Here is a 19,990-nt window from a genome sequence, read left to right on the forward strand (position 1 = left end):
TAGAAATACATAGCTCGCAGATTTTTGGTAGAGAACAGACAAATACAAAGATTCTCATGGGATTGGAATTTGGAAGCAAATAGGTGTTTTGTAGAAAGATTTCTTCGCCAACGTCCAATTCAAAACTGGTAAAAGAAACAAAATCTTTCTCCGTGAAGACAAATGATATTCTGGGTAATCTTGATTCATTTTGCCCAGAGGCGAATCTAGTAGGGGGCCTACAGGGTCACCACCCCCACCAAATTTTGGAGAGAACATGGATTAATCTTATGTATCCAAATATACCTAATTATTTTTATATCTTCGAAAAAAATAAACACTTAACACCCCACCAATAAAATCTTTACATAAAATAAAAAAATTTAAATAGATTTTGATTCTTATTCACCCAAATTAAAAGGAAACGATTCCAAAAACTCAGTTAAAATATTTTTAAATCAATATTATCGAGTTTAAGGTTTAGTATTGTTAAATAATTTTCAATTTTACTTAATATAATGGAAAGAAAGAAGAGATCATAGCAAATAATCAGATATCAACTTACTTTGTATGGTCTAAGTAAATGGTCATCAAGATCACTAATCATGTTTGTAAAAAATAAAAAAAACAAAATCACTACCTTTTGTTTTCTTTTTTTCGTGGAAGTTATTAAATTTTTTTTGTACGTCAGTAACCTTAATTATAACTTTAATAATGGTTGGCAATTTTCTGTCTTGGTGACTTTTGAAAAAAAGAGTTTCCTTGCTCCCAAAAAAGTCTGCTTATGCCCTATCTTCTATGGTATTTGTATTAATAATAATATATCGATTAATTCTTGATTTTTATTGTGCTAGGTCCCCATGTTTCTCTTGAAATTTAACTCTCAAAAAAGATTTAATGATAGTAAATGAGGAAGCGCTGTCCACTATCTTCTCTATGTTGGATTTCATCGTTTTTTTATCGCAAAGAAGACTATTTGCTGTCTTGATTGGTGATAAAACTGGAAGCTAAATCAGCCTAAAACAACTCCAATTCTGAAGATACTACTACTTCTTTCCCTTATAAATTGATCTGGTCTAAGGATTGGTCGCACAAATTTGGTTTTTTATTGTGGCAATGCATTTTAGACAAACTATCTGCATTGTAAGCAAAAACGAAACTTTTCGCTTGTTACTGCTAGGGATAATACTTTATTGAATATTGTTGTTTTTGAAGGTCTGGTACCGAGTCTAATTGTCAAATTTTTCTTAATTGTTCACTTTACAAAGAAATTGTGGATAATTTTGAAACGCGGACAACAGAGTTTTTAGCCTAACTGGTTCAACAACAACTCGTTTTTATGCTCGCGGTAAAGAAATCTGTAAACGTCTTTATGCTGTTTCCTTGTGGGTCATTTGGTTGAAGCGCAACAATCGTATATTCAACCACAAAGAATGCAAAGTTGAAATTTTTATAAATGACATTAAGTTAACACTGTTTGGATGGACATCTTACTCTCCTCGTATGGCTATGGCTAGGTTATCTACTAATTTTTCTCTATGGAGCACAAAGGAAAAGAGATATCAAAGATTTTAATGACGTTACTCCTATAATATGATTAATATCCAACAATTTCAAATATTTTCTCAACTAAACAATCGAATTATCGTCGATTAATAATTTTGTTTAGTCAAAGAAATCAAGCATGTCTTTGTTACATGCAAAAGAGAAAGGAAGAGGGACAACAGGAAATCACTTTGATTGCATTTGACCGAGCATATAAAAAGAGAGGAAGAATCACTTAAAGTTGTTTCTTTAATCTTTTAAAGGTAGAGGACAAAAAAATATAAGATTTGATCCAATCATAATTAGTTTAATGGATTTAAATCTCTATATCAATCTCACAGCCTAGTCATTTAATTATTTTGAAAGGGGGAAGTGAAGAAGACTAGCGGAGTTTCATTCATTTTTTTCAGTTTCGACTTTCGACCTTCGTTTTTCTTTCCAGATGGACGACTCTTTTTCTAGTTGAGGCGTCTGACTTTTTGGGCTTTCTTGCGAATAAAGTTTTTGGCATGTCAGTCACTTAGTTGACTCCATTTCATTCAACTATGATTTTGGGCATACTCAAATCTTATTAGACATATTGAATAAAAACAAAAAAGATGTGAAATAACAAAATCAAAAATTTCCTTAACCAAATTTCTTTTTAATTGTAAATCTACTCTTTACGTATTAGTGTTAGTAATCTGGATTAGTGATTAAAACTTTTATTTAGTGATTAAGATAATTTTCAGAATTATAAAGGTTTGTTTAGATGAAAAAATCTGGGGAAAAAAAAATCAAAGTTTTTATTGAGAAGGAGAGAAGGAGAAAGTGAGAAAAATTTTCTTCTTGATTCAATGGAGGATGAGGAGGGTCATTCTTCATCTAAAAAACCTACGAAAATACATATCAACTACAACAATGATCCAGAAATAGCTGATTTCTTAGATTGTGAGAATGATTTTACACAAACTCAAACTCAAACTCAAGATGATGATTTTTATGAGCCAAATCCATATGATGAATACATAGATAAAAGGAACCCAATGCTTCTAACACACACGTACACTTCTATTTTATGTTTAATCTCATTTTGTAGCTTGAAATCATCAAAAAATTGTATTTTTCATCATGGTTCGGCGAACCAGGACTAAGGCTTAAAAATATAAGCCGAACCCACTAAATTGATGAACAGTTCGGCTAGCTGAATTTGTTAACGTTATACGCCGAACCTTCATTTTCCAACTTCCAACCTATTTGCAAGATCCTAGCTCGGGTTAAATTAAAGTCTAATAACAAGCCGAACTTATTCATGAGAGTTAGGTTCGGTTTTCACTCTAAATATCGTATCAGCCGAACTATATATTTTTCCAAGTTCGGCTCATATTCAAAAAATCACATCAGCCGAACATGATACTGATTTTCCATGAAACACTTAAATTCATACACATTTAGGGGTTAGGCTTTTTATTACATATGTTTGCTATTGTGCAGCCTTTTCATAGGATGAACCAAACAAAAAAAGTGGAAATTACTAAAAGTGTTAAGAAAGTGAAGTCTAATGATGGAGAATACCAAGGTCCATATTAAACTCATTAAAATCAATTATATCTTATCTTCAACTTCAAGAGAATGAAAAGACAAACACAAGAATGAGGTCATTCCGACATCGGACAAAACAGTTATGGCCAAAACAAGATCGAAAAACTTGAGTGTGCAAAGAGAAGGTTCGGCTGATAACTCAACAACACGAGCTAGCCGAACCTAGAGCCTGCAAATCAATATTTTCGAAGTGTTTACAGAGAGAGATTCGGCTTGAAAGTGATCTAATCGAGTCAGCCGAACCTGACAACCACCTGGAGTAAATTTCACTTCTCAGGTTCGGCCGGGAAGGTTTGCAAGGTATTAGCCGAACCTGACACTATTCTGGGACGTATTCAATACACATTTTGGGGTTCGGCTAAAAATTGACATTTGCGGTTTAGCCGAACTGTTCATAGACACTTTCAGGGAGAAATTTCAAGAACAGTTCGGCTCAAAACTCAACTCAATTATCAGCCGAACCGCTACTGTAACCGTCAAAAACCCTAAGTTTTTAGCAATTTAACCCATTCAATCCATGAAAAACAACAAATAAAAGATTAGGTTTGTAGGGAATACCTTCTTATCCACATTTCAGTATTTGGAGCTTCAAATGGTTGAATTTTCGATTCAATTTCCGGTTCAATTATAGTTTTTACACCTTCATCTTCAATTGGTTCTTCTTCTTTAATTCATGGATTGGAAGAGGATTTAGAACACCTGAAGTTTGCTTTTTTCTTTGTACGATCCATTATATAGTTCAATTTAGCCGATGATCGAATTTTCACGAATCGATAATTAATTACAGTGATGAAAAAAAAAATCTGAGAGAAAAGGAAGGTGGTTTAGCTAGAGGAAGAAGAAGAGATGTTTAGGATAGTTTATTTTTTGATTTTAGGTATAAGGGTATATAGGTAATTGAACTACCCAATAGACACCCCTTATAAGGTCACCTAGGATGGGAAAACTATTTTGTATGCCTTGAAAGTTTTTGGTATGCCTAAAATCATAGTTCATTTCATTCTACCTGGGCCTTAAAGTGTCTGGACCCTTCGCTTGTATAAAATTATGTTCATAATTATTGTTACAAACTTACAACTATCCTTCTCAAGAGCATCACATTCACACTGGTGTGGTATGTGGTTTGGTGTGGGAATTTAGCAATTATACTTCGATCACAATATAATTGCTAAAACTGATTTTTCTTATTAAGTTTGTCATTTGAACTTGCCAAAGATGGTAAGTTGAGAACGTGAGATAGCTGTGAACACAAAAATAACGATGATACCTTTGGGTCCACAAACAAGGTTCGCAATCACAATAAAACAAACGATGTGATGGAGATATACTAAAAGATGTATGAACTCAGTAAAGAAGGGGGGGGGGGGGGGGGGGGAGCTCTGAGCCCTAGGGCTCGTCCTTGCTTCTCACCATAGGAATTCCTATGATGGTTCGAAAGATACATAATGTAAAGAGTACGAAGATTATAAGTGCGAAAATGTAAACGACACACAAATTTACGTGGTTCAGCACTAAGGCTTATGTCCACGGAGGTTGATGTTTCACTATATATATATGAAGGTTACAGAGTTAGTCAAGTGACTTTGAGTATGAAACGAAGCTAAGGGGGGAGTACCACTCATACTTACTCTTCCTATTTATCTCTCCTGAGCTCTTTATGACTCTAATTGTAAAAAATGGTCGACTCTTTCTCTTAGTGGAGAGGGGCATATATAAGCTTCTTCTGTGGGTCCCTTCCTGGGAGGATAGCAGTCCTTATCGTCTAGGTTAATGTTCCATCCCGATGCTACCTTCGTCTCTGTCCGTCGTCTCCCAATGACATTATGAAGAAACGAAGGAAAACCTCCTCCTCCTCCATAGGATGTTTGACACGTATCCCATATTTGTGTCATTTAATGCGGGTGGTTGGGGTAGCCTGCACGCGCCATGCGGCTGTTTGACTCTCCTGTCACATCTGTCTGCAAAAATCATCCCTACCCTTGATCTTGGATCTTCCTCGGGATGGAGTAAAGTAAATCTCTTAGACTTCTATGGTACTTCGCGGTAGCTCATTCTTCTGGTTGCCCCACTTTTTCTCTCGTTGATATTGCGGTATAGTTCTTAGCACATACTTCCCTTCTACGAAATTCCTAATCTTAACTTTCTTGTTGTACTATATAGCCAACCTTCGTTGGTAATTCTCCATTCATTGTAACACTGTCTCCCTTCGTTCTTCCAGGTCGTCGAGCCTTTCTAACATCATATCCGATGTTAGGTTCTTTTCCCAAGCTTCAGTCTTCGTGGTTGGCGTGATGATTTCCGTTGGAATTCGGCTCCATAAGTAAGGAGGAACGGACATTCACCGGTGGCGGATCTGCGCGTGGTTCGGTATTCCCATAACACATTATGTAGCGGTTCACACCATCAACCCTTGTGTCCATATAACGATTTCTTGAGGATAAGAGCCAGAGTCTTGTTCGTGGCTTCAGCCTCACCGTTACTTTGAGGGTAGATGGGAGTTGATTTGTTCTTCCTGATATTGAAGGTATCAAATAACATGTCTATGTTCTTTCCTTGTAGCTGCTTGCCATTTTCGGAGACAATTTCTGCGGGAATGCCAAACCTGCAAATGATGTTTTGAAAAATGAATGTGAATACGTCTACGTCTCTGATTCTGGCCAGAGCTTTGGCCTCCACCCACTTGATAAGGTAATTCGTGGCTACGATCAATAATCGCCTTTTCCCCGACCCTTCGATCAGGGGTCCGACGATATCTATACCCCATTTAAAAATGGCCAGGGGATGTCTACGGAATTTAGCTTCGTTGCCGGGGTGTGGATTCTTTTAAAAAAACGCTGACATTCTTTGCATCTTCTAGACATCTTAGCCGCGTCTCGTATCATCGTTGGCCAGTAATACCCTTGCATCTTAGCTTTGTCGGCTAGTGACCTCATTCCGTTGTGGTTACCTGCTTCCCCATAGTGGATGTCCTTCAGGATACGGTGGCCTTCTTCCCTGGATAAACAACGCAATAAAGGTCCGAGAAAAGACTTCTTATTAAGAATTTCGTCAAGAAGATCATATCTTCCCTCCTTTGATTGTATCTTTCGGGCTTGCTTCAAGTCTGCAGGCAATGTTCTTTCTTCAAGGAACAGATAGATTTCGGTTCTCCAGTCCTCTTCATTGCTGAAGTCTTCGTCTTTGTTTCCTCTTGATAAGATATCATCTTCGACGAAGTTATCATGGATATCTTCTCCTACATCGTCGTCGACTATATCCTCCCCTACATCGTCTTCACGATGGGTAGCGAAAAATTGTTGTGGAGTGACCGAAGGCTCAGATACCCTTGTTACCTTGATGGCTTCGACGCTTTCATCCCTTAGCATAGATGATATGTATGCTAAGGCATCGGAATGCCTAAGGTCCCTTCTACATAGATGTCGGAACTTGATGCTGGGTATCTGTGATGCTAGGGTCTGGACTAGAGCCATGTATGCTGAGAGAGTCTCATCATAAACGTTGTATTCCAGCTCTACTTGTCGAATGACTAATTAAGAATCACTTGTTAGGCGTACATCCGTTATTCCCATTTCTATTATCAACCGTAGGGAATGTACCACGGTTTCGTATTCTACGATGTTGTTGGTATGCCCCTTGAATTCCAGTCTTAGTGCATGTACGATCCTATCTCCAGTTGGGGTGGTAATTACGATGTCTATGACTTTTCCTTCTCTGTTTCTTGATCCATCAAAGAATACCTCCCACCATCTTTGGCTTGATGGCTCGAGTACATCGATCAGATCTTTATCGTCTTCTACTACTTCTGGGATGTCTTTCACCTCTTCGTCATTGTCCAAGGGTAAAAACTCCGCCAAGACTTGTGATTTTTGTGCAGTTTGGATCTCGTGGATGATATTGAATTGATCAAGATGAGTATTCCATTTTTCTATTCTTCCCACTTTCCCAGTGTTTTTGAGAACAACTTCCAACGGTGCTTTACATGGGACCCGAACATGACGAGTCAAGAAATAGGTTTTCAGCGTTTGGGCTGCCCATACTAATGCTAGTATGAGTTGCTCGATCTTCGTGTAGTTTCTTTCCGCTGGGTTGAGAGTCTTTATGACGCAGTAGATTGGTTGCTCAACCTTCGTATTGGTTTTGACCAGGACTGCGCTGACTGCATCTTCGGTCGCTGCTATGTAAATGGCTAACACCTCACCGGGATCAGGCTTCTGGAGGATCAGGATCGTGGCCAGGTACTATTTTATCTTCTGGAAGGCTTCTTCGCACTCTGCGGTCCACGCAAACTTACTTCCTTTCTTGAGGATATTGAAGAAGTGTTTGCATTTGTCCAACGATCTGGCGATGAATCTCCCTAGTGCAGCCAGGGATCCGTTGAGTTTTTGGACTTCTTTCAGGTTCTTTGGGGACGACATTTCCACAATGGCCTGGATATTAGCAGGATCAACTTCAATGCCCCTCTTCGTACCAGATATCCGAGGAACTTTCCTGATGTGACGCCGAATGTACACTTCTCTGGGTTTACTTTCATGTTGTGCTTTCTCATGGCCTCGAAGATATCTCTCAAATCTTGATGGTGGTCCTTGCGCAGCTCACTCTTGACGAGCATATCATCTACATAGACTTCTAAAGTATTCCCTATCCATGGCTTGAAGATAGCATCGACCATCCTCTGGTATGTTTCCCCTGCGTTCCTCAGCCCGAAGGGCATCCGTGTGTAACAATAGAGGCCCTGCGGGGTGTAGAACGCCGTGTTTTGTTGATATTTTTCTTCCAGGGCCACTTGGTTGTAACCGGAGTACCCATCCATAAATGACAATTCATCGTATCCTTCAACGACTTCTACCAATTGGTCAATGCTTGGGAGTGGGTAACTATCCTTCGGACACGCTTTATTGAGGTTGGTGAAGTCGATGCATATCCTTGCTCCCCCATTCTTCTTTGGTACGATGACCATGTTCGAAATCCATGTTGGATATTTTACTTCTTTGATGAATCCTGCTTCTAACAGCTTGCGGAGCTCCTTCTCGATTGCTTGGTGATACTCCGGTGCTACCTTCCGTACTTTCTTCCTGAAGGGGGTCGTGCCTGGCTTTATACGAAGTTCTTGATGGATTATCTTTGGATCAATTCCTGGCATGTCACCTAATTTCCATGCAAGATGTCTACGTACTCAATAAGTAACTTGATTAGATCTCTCTCTCTTTCTTCATCCATTAAGGTTCCTATCTTGATCATATTCGGGTTCTCTCCGGTCCCTATATTGATCTCCTTCGTGGGTTCTACAGATGTGAATGTAGGCTTCGGTTTCCCTAGGAGAGGGACATTATTTAATTGTTATTTGGTAGGCTCTTCATCCCCCTTAGCTACCGATGTACCTGCTTCGGTGTTTAGAACGATGCTTTCCTTCGTCAGGCTTCTTCCTGGGATTTCTTCAAGATAAAGATCAATTTCTTTGTCCTTGGTGGCCTCCTTGTTTTTGTTTCTTCGGTACTTCTGCTGTTGGTCTTGCTCATTATTGATTTGGTTTTGTAGAGCCTGGCATTCTCTGGCGGTGACCTGGTCTCCTTTGATTTCCATTACCCCTTCGGGTGTCGGGAATCTAAGATATTGGTGATACGTTGCTGCGACTCCTTTAAGATTGCGTAACCATGTTTGGTCGATAATGGAATTGTAAGGAGAACGAGCGTCTACTACACTGAATCGAGTATCAACCTTCATCAGTCCTACGTTCATTTGCAACACAATGTCTTCTAAAGGCTTCGTTGGGGCCCCATTGAATCCGTATATGGTATAGTACGAAGACATCAGCTGCTCGTCATCCAGCTCCATTCATTTGAACGTATCATAAAATAGTACATTGACCGATATCCCTCCGTCGATGAGGACCTTCATGATATTGCATCCGGCGATGGGTAACGTGAGAACCAGAGGGTCGTTGTGATCCTCCATGTCATCCTCTACATCCTCAGCGTCGAAAGTCATCGGAGCGTTCATCCATTGTCCTGCTCGTTCACTTATACTCCATCGATCTTGTACAACTCACAGTAATCTTAATATTGCTTCCTTAACCTTTTGCCTATCTGGGCAGTTAGTGACGATCTAGTGGATTCAGAACATGAGATGGTATTGAGCGTTCGATTATCCTCGGGTAGATGGACTTGCTTGCTTCGCTTAGCCCTCTCTTCGGTGTCGGTCTTCTGTAGGTATTGCTTGAGGTCACCCGCGTCAATCAACTTTTGGATCATTATCTTGAGATTCTTGCATTTTTCGGTCGGATGCCCGTTGAAACAGTGGTATTCACAGTAATCTCTTGATTTTTCGGACCTTGGGGGCTGCTTCCCTTTGGACCAAGGCCATTCCAGGTTTTCCCGATCCTTGATCTCCCTTAAGATGCGAGTGTAGTTGGTGTTCAGCTTCGTGTAGACCTAATCTTCGAATTTTTGGTCATCCCGCCGACGGTCATCCTTTCGTCTTCTCTTATCTTCGTTAGGACGTTTAGTTGAACCGCTCCTCTTTGATCCACTGGTTTGCTCCTCTGAGTTAGTACGATGAGATCTTTGAGTTTGGGTTTTGGGATTTTCCCGATGGATTTCTTCTAACCTGGCATGCTTTTCGATGATTACTCGAAGGTCTCCTTCAATCGTAGGTACACTTCCATGAATCTCCACAAATAAAGGGCTCATTCTATCCAATCCCCATTTGTAACAGTTGATGCTGACCACTGGGTCTATGTTCCCTATAGCTTGAAAAATTTTGTGCCATCTGTCGGTATATTCCCTGATCTTTTCTTTGTAAGCAATTGCCAAAGAGAAGAGCTTGTCCATTCCGGCGTTGATAGCCTTGTTGTACATGTACATTCCTAAGAATTTCTCAGTGAGATGGCTGTAGGAATCGATGGAGTTGGGCGGTAGGTTGTGGAACCAAGATAGTGCTGATCCCTTTAGATTTGAAGGAAAATATATGCAGAGGACCGCATCGTTTTTATCCCATCGGGCTAAAATGCAGTACCGAAGATGAGCTGCAGGATCGCTGGATCCATCGTAACATTCGAATGATGGGACGAGACACTTTTGAGGGATAAGTGCTTTGACCAGGTGTTGAGTCAGCGGAGTGATGTTAGCTTCTCTCATCACTTCCTCTAGTATTTCCCCCTTGTCTAGCTTTTAACTACTTGATTTCAGCCATCATCTCAGCACGAAGGTCCTCCATCACCCTCTGGTGATCGTCTTTTATTGTGGATCTTCCTGATCTTTGGTTTTCACTATCGAAATAATCTGAGTCTTCGGGGATGTAGTCTGGGTCAGATAATCGGTTTCCTCCAGCAGCCCTTCGATTTAATGGTTCAGGATTATTGACATTGACCACCACCATTCTTTGGTCCTGGTTAGGTGGCGGTGCTTTGGAGTTAGCTTCGTCGTGCAAGTCCCTTAGTTGAGCGCTTTGAGCGATCATATCCTTGAGTTGTTGGTTCTCTTGTGTTAGCAGGGCCACTGCGTCAGCATACACCTTCTGGTTTTTCTTCAACTCTTTGAGTTATGCCATCATGTGGATTGAATGGTTCGATCCCTGGTTCGGGGTTCCCACTTGCATCTGTCCACTGGAGGCTACAGTGTGATCTTCATCAACAGTCTGTATTAGGGGAACCGGTGGGTCAGCAGGTGGAGTCGGGAGTTCTATCAGCTGTTGTGCTGGCTGTCCAGCTATCAGAAGGGGTTGGTTAGCTAGCAGCGGTTGATTCAGCTTGTTGGTGAGTGGCATCCCTTAGAGGGGTTGTTGTATTACTGATTTATCCATCCCTTCCCGCTATTCATTGGGTCGGGTTGTAGCTGCTGCTTTAGAAGCTCCTGCTTTGGTCGCTGCTGCTTTCAACGCTGCTGCGGCTATCGCGCCAGCATCCAATGTTATCATGCTTTCTTCTCCATCCTGTTTCTTGTCGGCTTCTTTAAGCTTTTCGCCCTTTTGTTTGCCACGTGTCATAACTGGGGTCGTCCTTGGTGTTTCTTTTGACGATACCTTGGCTTTTCCCACATCTTTTGCTTTCTCTATCTTTGACCCTCTGCAAAAGCGAAACATCGTCGGAGAAACAAAATCCACCTTGGTTTGGTTAGCAAAGTTAATCTAATGAGAAAAGACGTAAATCCCAATGTATACTTAAAGATTTTCAAGGAAAACGAGGTTTGGGAGAAAAATCTTTCAACAAAGTGTAGATCCAATCATTGCAAATATAGATCTACTCATGGATTTTGAAGTACATCGTGAATGCAGGTGGATCTTATTTAAATAAACACAGATTTACACTAGAGATGATAAAAACTCAAATAACTGTTTATAAAGGTGTGTACCCAGAGATCCATTTTAAAAGAAGGTGCCGAAAAGATTTTTAAGGCTAATAATCTGCTAGAGAAAACACAGATCTAAGAAATTCTTCCAACGCAAATAGTACATTTGAGAGAAATAGAAAATGCAATAGAAAACGCTGCAGAAATGTGAATAAATCCCAGTCGTTTTGGCAATAGAAAACGCAGATGAAATAGGGGTTTTCAAAAGGAAGAACAATGACAAGTTTCTCAAAACACTATTATGAGGGGAATAGCGCCGAGAGACCAAAAATAGGGTAAAATCACAGGAAAAGATAAATCTTTTACCGGGACAAAGTCCCTGTTTCTAGCGCCAGAGTGTGAACACAGAAATAACGATGATACCTTTGTGTCCACAAACAAGGTTCGCAATCACAATAAAACAGACGATGTGATGGAGATATACTAAAAGATGTATGAACTCAGTAAAGAAGAGGGGGGGGGGGGGGAGCTCTGAGCCTTAGGGATCGTCCTTGCTTCTCACCATAGGAATTCCTATGATGGTTCGAAAGATACATAATGTAAAGAGTGCGAAGATTATAAGTACGAAAATGTAAATGACACACAGATTTACGTGGTTCAACACTAAGGCTTACGTCCACGGGGGTTGATGTTTCACTATATATATGAAAAAGGTTACAGAGTTAGTCAAGTGACTTTGAGTTTGAAACGAAGCTAACGGGGGAGTAACCACTCATACTTACTCTTCCTATTTCTCTCTCCTGAGCTCTTTATGACTCTAATTGTAAAAAATGTTGACCCTTTCTCTTAGTAGAGGGGTATATATAAGCTTCTTCTGTGGGTCCCGTACTGGGAGGATAGCAATCCTTATTGTCTAGGTTAATGTGCCATCCCGATGCTACCTTCGTCTCAGTCCATCGTCTCCCAACGGCATTATGCAGAAACAAAGGCAAACCTCCTCTTCCTCCATAGGATGTTTGACACATATCCCATACTTGTGTCATTTAATGCGGGTGGTTGGGGTAGCATGCACGCGTCAGACGGCTGTTTGACTCCCCTGTCACATCTGTCTGCAAAATTCATCCCTACCCTTGATCTTGGATCTTCCTCGGGATGGAGTAAAGTAAATCTCTTAGCCTTCTGTGGTACTTCGCGGTACCTCATTCTTCTGGTGCCCCTTGATCTTCTATCGTTGGATGGATCTGATGATGAATAAATGTAGATAATGGATGCCCTTTGGGTGTTAGGACGTGGCATCCTATCTCGATGTTCAAGAGATGTCTGCCTTCCACGTATAATCTTCTTGACACGTGGAGGATGATGACTTATAACCATACTCATTACTCAGTCTTAGAATGCGTACGCATTTGAAATACCATATCAATTTATACTCGATTTCGATTTCAGACAGACAGACAGACAAAAAAAAAGAAAAAAAAAAGAAAGCTAGGTGGAATAACTATTCATTTCTCTCTCCTCTCTCTTACTCCCTCTTCTTCTCCAACAAAACGGACTAGATCTGAGCAGATTTCTTCATTTTTCCTTGCCTTCTAGGTTAGTTAGTAAATTAGTTTGGTTTTTATTATGTTTTCTACTCATCTACAACATTTTGGTGGTTATATACTCTTTTGAGGTTTATCTTTGCTTTAATGGCGATTCTTGGTTATTGGGTTGGGTTTTAAGATCAATAGTGATGCTCTCGATGCTCTCCAACGACGAAATCTTCATCTTGGTTGTCTCCGGCGATAGAATCTTCATCATCAACTTATCCGGCAACGAAATCTCCATAGGTGGTCTTTTTGACGATGGAAGCTTCATCACTAGTTATAAGAGATTTGAGCAAATCACTCCTATTCTGGGAGCATTTCTTTCTAAAGAAGAAAAACAAACTAAATGGTTGGAATTTAATTCCGAGAAAAACCATCCTTCTTCCGATTTAATCGGATCTTATTCATACTTGTATTTGTCTTACTCTGGTAATCCTTCTCTTTCTTTTATCGGATTTCTCGATGTTGTACTCTTATAGTATGTTCTTGTTATTTTATATTCTCTTATTTTCGATTTTAAACTTATTGTAACCTTGAAATCCTATTAATGAAAAGGTTCCTTGTTTATAAAAAAATAAATAAATTATTCGGACAAATAATAAGACCAAGCTATGCAACTATCGATTACGACCCATTACGTGTATGACTAAAACTTAGCTTGGTTTGGCTCCATACCCAACTTTTTAAAAAGCCCTTTAAAGTCCGTCTCACAACTTTGATAATCCTCCCACTTCTTTTTTTTTTCCTTTCTTTTTTTTTGTCTGTATTTGACAACTTTGATAATCCTCCCACCGTGGATGCTCCAACACCTTCCGTATACTGGAAATACTTGATATCCTCACTTGACCTCAACCTGCAAAAAATTGTAAGAAAGAATATGGTTATTCGTACACACAAGTGCTGCGACTCAATAGTCGATCTGTAAGAAACAATGTGCGTTTAAGTGGAACCTCGGTTGCCAAAGATGGACCAATTTACAGGATTAAACTACTTTTCGGCTTTTAGTGGCACACCAAACAAGATCTTTTAGGCATTTCTTTCAAGAGCTTCGTTGTTGGGTGGAAATAAAAATTTGATACCGGGTAACTAGGCAAGTTGTTAAATAACAAAAGGGAAAACCATAAGAGATACCTACTGCGAATACCTGTGACCTTGACTCACGCTTCCTCAGTTCCACTATGCGATTCTTCACATCATAGTAAAAAAGTAGATTCAGTGAGATGATCCTACGATCATCCAATGGCTTGATCTCAAGATAAAGCATCAAAATCCCTTCCCTCATCCCCTCGAGATTGATTTTGGATTCGGTCAAGTCTTGGTGAGGAACAAAGGTATCCTAGTTGGTTCTCAAGATTGGTACACTGAAGAATTAGGCTAAAAAAGTTTTTAAGTACAGTTTAGCTTCACCAAGTTCAGGCCAAGTCCAACAGACTGTGTTGGGCTTGTTATTTGTTAATTAAATTCAAGGCTTCAAGCTAGCTAGACACAGGAAAAGCTACTCGGCATGTGCTTCAAAACCCTTAGCCCATAACATATATACTAACCAAGTAACAGGATCATTCGAAATATTCGCACCAGTCGTCCTAGAGTCCTAAATCAAGATATTCATCTTACAAAAAACAAACAGGGGAACAGCCCAATTGACCAAGAGCCTCTTAATACTTGGAATCAGAATCTCTGTTATCGTTGATCTCTTTTAAGTCGTAATCATGTTTCCAATTTTATTTTTTTTATGTAAAACCTTTAATGTAATGATATTTTGTTGTATCACGTTGTCCAAAAAATAAGTACCATACTTGAGCGTCTAACAGCTTTGAGTAGACGCACCACCAAGTATCAAGCTTAAGGAAATTAAGGGTTAAGGCCCTCAAGCTTACTAATACAGGACGCGCGGTTCATCTCGTTTTCAACTCTGACGAGAACATGATGGATGATGAATATATACAAACCGAACGAATAAAAAAATGTGACAACTTTTCTTTAAGAATTTAAGTTGAGAATATTTAGATCTTTCTCACATAAAAAGAACAAATTCTTATAGTCGAACATTATTAAAAACTTAGAAAATAATAATTAAATACCTATAACCCAAAACTTTCTAGCAGTACTCCTAACTGTGAATAAGATCAGGATCAAAAATAATGTAAATAGTTGCAGACTTGCAGTATCATACATGTGCATGATAGCACAAAGAACCATATTGATAATGATGCTATTATGAACATGTGTGTAGTGAACACAATATAACTTCTGTGTCAAAAAAAAAAAAACGAAAAAAAAACGTAATAAACTCACCCATATACTATTTTTTTGTTTATTGTAACTAAATTCATCGATATTGATTATCTTAGTGGCCGATGCCAGGACTTGGAACAGATGAATCTTCTGCAAGAACTTGAGACTTATTATGCACTGGCGATAACGTCGTTGTTGTCATTTCAGTTGTTTTACTTCGCTGCTGTCGCTTTGATCTAGTTTTTCTCGCAAGAGCAGGAGCACGGTGTCGATGAATAACTACTGGTTGGCGGCTGCTGCTAAGAGAAGTACTACTCATGTGGTGGTGCAGGCAATGCTTTTCAATCTCACTTACTGTAACCCTAGATGCTTCTATTCTACAATCAAACATAAAAGAACAGATGAACATCAGTACCACTAATACTATAAGAAATCTAGTGTTCAGCTTCATCATATTAACCATTAATAAAGTGGTGCATGAGAGAAAGAGAGTGTATGTGGTGAAGAAGGAAGATACTGAGAGGTTTTAAAGGTGGAAATGGAATGAATGCTTTGTAGTGCACTATCATGACCTCATTGGTTAAATAGATAAAATTATAAAATTCATTATTCATAATTATAAAATTCATTTTGAATTTGAGAAAATGGGCAAACATAATAATATATTAGAAAAAATTGCATTATTTAAGAAAAATCATTTTCACTATTTTTTGTGTCTTTGACTATCTCCCCTTCCAACCCACATTTTTCTTTACTCCATGTTTGTTTGTCCCTGGATTTGGCTCAATAATTATTGATACACATACAAACGATAATTACTTTGATTAATTTAGATATTTATTATCATATTTAAAATTTTATATGATCATATGAGTTAAACTGAACCATGCTTGATTAAATTTTACGTCACGATGTTTGGTTTCTGTCGATTAAATTCAGTTTTTAGTTTTCAGTTTCAACTTTCAAACCTCAAAGGTCAATGAAGTAGATTGATCAGCAGCGCAATTACTTTTGGTACTTGATTTCCAACTTCTACTATTTTACCTGTTTTCATGTGTTCGTAAATGTGGCAATTATTCGCCAAACAATTAAATACCAAAAAGTATTCGCACGGACTATGTTTTCAACGTTACTTTTGGTGGACTAGAAGCTCAGCCAAGAGGATTCACTATTTTTCTTTTCAGGTACAAGCAAATCCTTGCGTTTGCAGCCAAATGCAGAACCTTATCCAGCAAACAAACATTAATTCACCATAACATGGAGTGTCTATTGTACTTCGTATTACTAGCTAGACACTACGTCAGATGGGATAGCAAATCAACGACAGATTTGTGTAGCAGTAGTCGTGCAATATCAATAAAAGCACACTATTGCTTAGCTCGTTTGGTGTTGACATCTACTGTGTAGAATTCCATAACATACTTAGCAACATGGAATCGCGGGTGGAGTGGAGCTGGGTAAAGAAAACAAAACAAAAATGTTAGGTGGTACTTGGGACCCAAAATGTGCGCTAAAATTTGAGGGACATGCTAGACCCACGTAAAGTGTGAAAAGGGATGACCATGCTAGTCTTGTCCTTTTTAAATGTCAACTCCTCGGGACTTTGCTACCATTTCTTTACCACCGCTTCCACTACCACCTGAAATTGATTTTTGTTTTTACTTGAAGCCGTTCGATATCTCATTTATCTAATGTAGAGCAACCCCCACATATTAACGTACTCCACCACAAGGACATAACAGTGTTTTCAAGTACTGAATAGTCGTTTATCCATGTATTACACCATCTAGCTTCCCAACCGCTGGAAATGGTGTTTCCATCAAGCATCTGTAGCTTTGGGTTCCAAGCATTTCACTAGCAAGAATGGCAGTAGAAGACGGAAATCCAAAGATGGAACAGTATCCTATTCCATTGGTCCTACTTGCTATAGGATCTTGTCGGTGTGTAGATGCTTCTTAGGGTTTTCAAGTTTCTCTATTTGGTCCTACGTACGCACCTATATGTGCAAGTATAAGTGGTTCGATTATCATTTTCGCTTTTAAGGCAAACTGCATGGCGCACCACTAATATTTGTTGGTTGGGTAGGCTGAAATATGCATCGTCCTATCAGAAAAAGAAAAAGAAAAAGCAACCAAAAACACGTAGTAGTATTTAATGTTATGCGGACCAGAGAGGACTAGATGATGATGAGTGCAGGAGTTTAGAAGTTTGATAAGCTTGAAGTAGGATATCAAATGATTTTTGTTGGATTCCATGCATTAATTAATACCCGAATGGTTCGAGAACATCTTAAGGCAGCTGCTGCTTGTCAGGTTATCAGACTCCGTAAATTGGAAGGAAGAAATTTTATGCGGCCGGTGCTGAAACTCTGATTATAAGTTCAACGTTTCGCCGCATCTTTTTGTATTGGGATAATAGATACAAAATCAGGTGGAGAACAGTAATAAATGTTTCTCAAGAATCCAATATAAAATCCTGATCAAGTTCTCTCATTCATTGGTGCATGAGCAAAATGCCATGTGTGGAGTCAGACATTTAAAGTGGATGCACAGCATCAGAGATATAGACTGAAGTTTGACTCCTTGTTTCCTCTTGCGTACAGATTTCAAAAGCATGGAGAGACTTCTGGATGATGCTAACCAGAGCTGGGAAGACAAGAAAAAGAAGAAAAAAAAGACACAAAGGCAATACGTGTTTAAAACGGAGTAGCACCACGTCCATTGACACTTCAGTACATCTCCATAAAGATCTCAATCTCCTGCTGGGTCGGCGGCCAGTTAGCAGGCATTACCCACCTGCCACTCGTACCCTAAGACTGAAAGAAGAGATGGCACATAACAGCAATCCCAGTTATGGTCTTCAATTTCCAGTCTGATTCCTTTCAACCGACGAAGTTTTATTGAATATCAAACCATCTAAAATCCTTGCTCTCACTCCTCAGTATGCAATGAACTGGTGGGCGGCATAAGACATTAATAGCCAAGCAGATTATGGCACATCGTTTTGGTTGAAAGTTTGACCAGATAGTTGGGTGATAATAATAATAACTGATGTATATGGTTTCCGACATAATAGCCCATAAGAGATGAAGACCTGAAAGAGAAGCTGCCTTGCCTCATAATTAGATCAAGATACGTCGCATCATAGGCCCAAGGATGTAGTATGCATGTGCATGAACATTAGAGGAACCATGTAGTGACTAGCGGGGAACTGGAGTATGACGCTGATTATCTTGCCAGCAGAGATGGCCGGGTTCTTTCAAAATGTATCCATATTATCAGAAACCATAATTTGTGAACATTAACCATCAAGTCAGGTTGGCCGAGTGGTCTAAGGCGCCAGACTCAAGTTCTGGTCTTCGAAAGAGGGCGTGGGTTCAAATCCCACATCTGACAGTATATTTTTTTCCATTTTGGACGCTGCAATAAACCCCCACGAAGCCCCGTCCGTGGTTGGCAGATGATGAAACATCAACATAATTCTATCGCGCACTCAGAGCAAAAGAAGTCTTTTATTGATCTCCATTCATATCAAAGCCAGTTCCATAATCAACCACTCCTTCCTCGATTAAAAGCAGCATAATTTAACCATCAGGGGTTAGCCCAGGAGCCCGACTCTCAAATAGGAGGTCAGCATTTCGAGTCTCCGTTCAAATGTAATTTATACTAACTTTAACATGAGTTTAAGAAGGGCCGAGTTTGCTCAGTGGGGTTGGTTGGCAGATGATGAAACATCAACATAATTCTATCGCGCACTCGAGCAAAAGAAGTCTTTTATTGATCTCCATTCATATCAAAGCCAGTTCCATAATCAACCACTCCTTCCTCGATTAAAAGCAGCATAATTTAACCATCAAGAGTTATCCCAGGAGCCTGACTCTCAAGTAGGAGGTCAGCGCTTCGAGTCTCCGTTCAAATGTAATTTATACTAACTTTAACATGAGTTTAAGAAGGGCCGAGTTTGCTCAGTGGGGATAAGCCGATAGTTACGCTGCCAGGGGCAGGACGGGCCTATGCCTTAGCGTAAAAAAAAGAAAAGAAGAAAGCATAGTTTTCTCCATTTTGGACGCTGCAATATACCCCCACGAAGCCTCGTCCGCCGTTGGCAGATGATGAAACATTAACATAATTATACCGCGCACTCGAGCAAAAGAAGTGTTTTATTGATCTCCATTCATACCAAAGCCAGTTCCATAATCAACCATTCCTTCCTCGATTAAAAACAACATAGTTTTTTTCCATTTTGGACGCTGCAATATACCCCCACGACGCCTCGTACGTGGTTGGCAAATGATGAAATATCAACATAATTATACCGCGCACTCGAGCAAAAGAAGTCTTTTATTGATCTCTATTCATACCAAAGCCAGTTCCATAATCAATCACTCCTTCCTCGATTAAAAGTTTTGGATTTTTATTTTTCGCTTTCGTCACTCAGTTTTGCTAAGAATTCTACATACCCAAAATTCCCCATTTTTCCATTTATATATCTCTTCCAAATTCTCTAGAAAAACTTGAAGGTTGGTGGTGGATTGCCGGTCGTGGTGGAGGTTTTTGGATAACCATGGTGAGTTTTACAAGCGGATAATGGGTGTATTTAGTAAGGTTAATTTAATCTTAAATGGAAAAATATATCGAAAAGGTTTGAATCGGTGAATCGACTACGATTTTCGCTCTCTTCGGATCCAGTTTTGTTCTCCCTGTAACAAAAATCATATCAAAATAACGAAGTAGACACAAGCAGGGTAGGAGGTGGACTGGCAACGAAGTAGACACAAGCAGG

General features: G+C 39.4%; 2 protein-coding genes and 1 non-coding gene across 3 annotated transcripts; 1 reads left to right on the forward strand and 2 right to left on the reverse strand.

Annotated features, from left to right (window-relative positions):
* Nucleotides 1-5,508: 5,508 nt before the first annotated feature.
* Nucleotides 5,509-6,575, reverse strand: LOC113324176. The gene is made up of 2 exons (XM_026572501.1): nt 6,004-6,575; nt 5,509-5,707 (listed from the first exon to the last, which is right to left on the reverse strand). The coding sequence occupies exons 1-2, from the start codon at nt 6,573-6,575 to the stop codon at nt 5,509-5,511; spliced, it is 771 nt and encodes a 256-aa protein (XP_026428286.1).
* Nucleotides 6,576-9,533: 2,958 nt separating this feature from the next.
* LOC113324178 lies at nt 9,534-10,238 on the reverse strand. The gene has a single exon (XM_026572502.1). The coding sequence runs from the start codon at nt 10,236-10,238 to the stop codon at nt 9,534-9,536; it is 705 nt and encodes a 234-aa protein (XP_026428287.1).
* Nucleotides 10,239-18,519: 8,281 nt separating this feature from the next.
* TRNAL-CAA lies at nt 18,520-18,603 on the forward strand. The gene has a single exon. It is a non-coding gene; the product is annotated as a tRNA-Leu (tRNA).
* The last annotated feature ends 1,387 nt before the right edge of the window (nt 18,604-19,990 follow it).

This window comes from Papaver somniferum, chromosome 11 (assembly GCF_003573695.1).
Source record: "Papaver somniferum cultivar HN1 chromosome 11, ASM357369v1, whole genome shotgun sequence".
Classification (NCBI taxonomy): Eukaryota; Viridiplantae; Streptophyta; class Magnoliopsida; order Ranunculales; family Papaveraceae; genus Papaver; species Papaver somniferum.

Bases quoted from the DNA above. Each gene is read 5' to 3' on its own strand.
- LOC113324178 (XM_026572502.1), bottom strand. From the start codon at position 10,238: ATGAGAGAAGCTAACATCACTCCGCTGACTCAACACCTGGTCAAAGCA.
- LOC113324176 (XM_026572501.1), bottom strand. From the start codon at position 6,575: ATGGCTCTAGTCCAGACCCTAGCATCACAGATACCCAGCATCAAGTTC. The intron at 5,708-6,003 runs GTATTACTGGCC...CATCATTTGCAG, and splicing joins GACAAAGCTAAGATGCAAGG to GTTTGGCATTCCCGCAGAAA.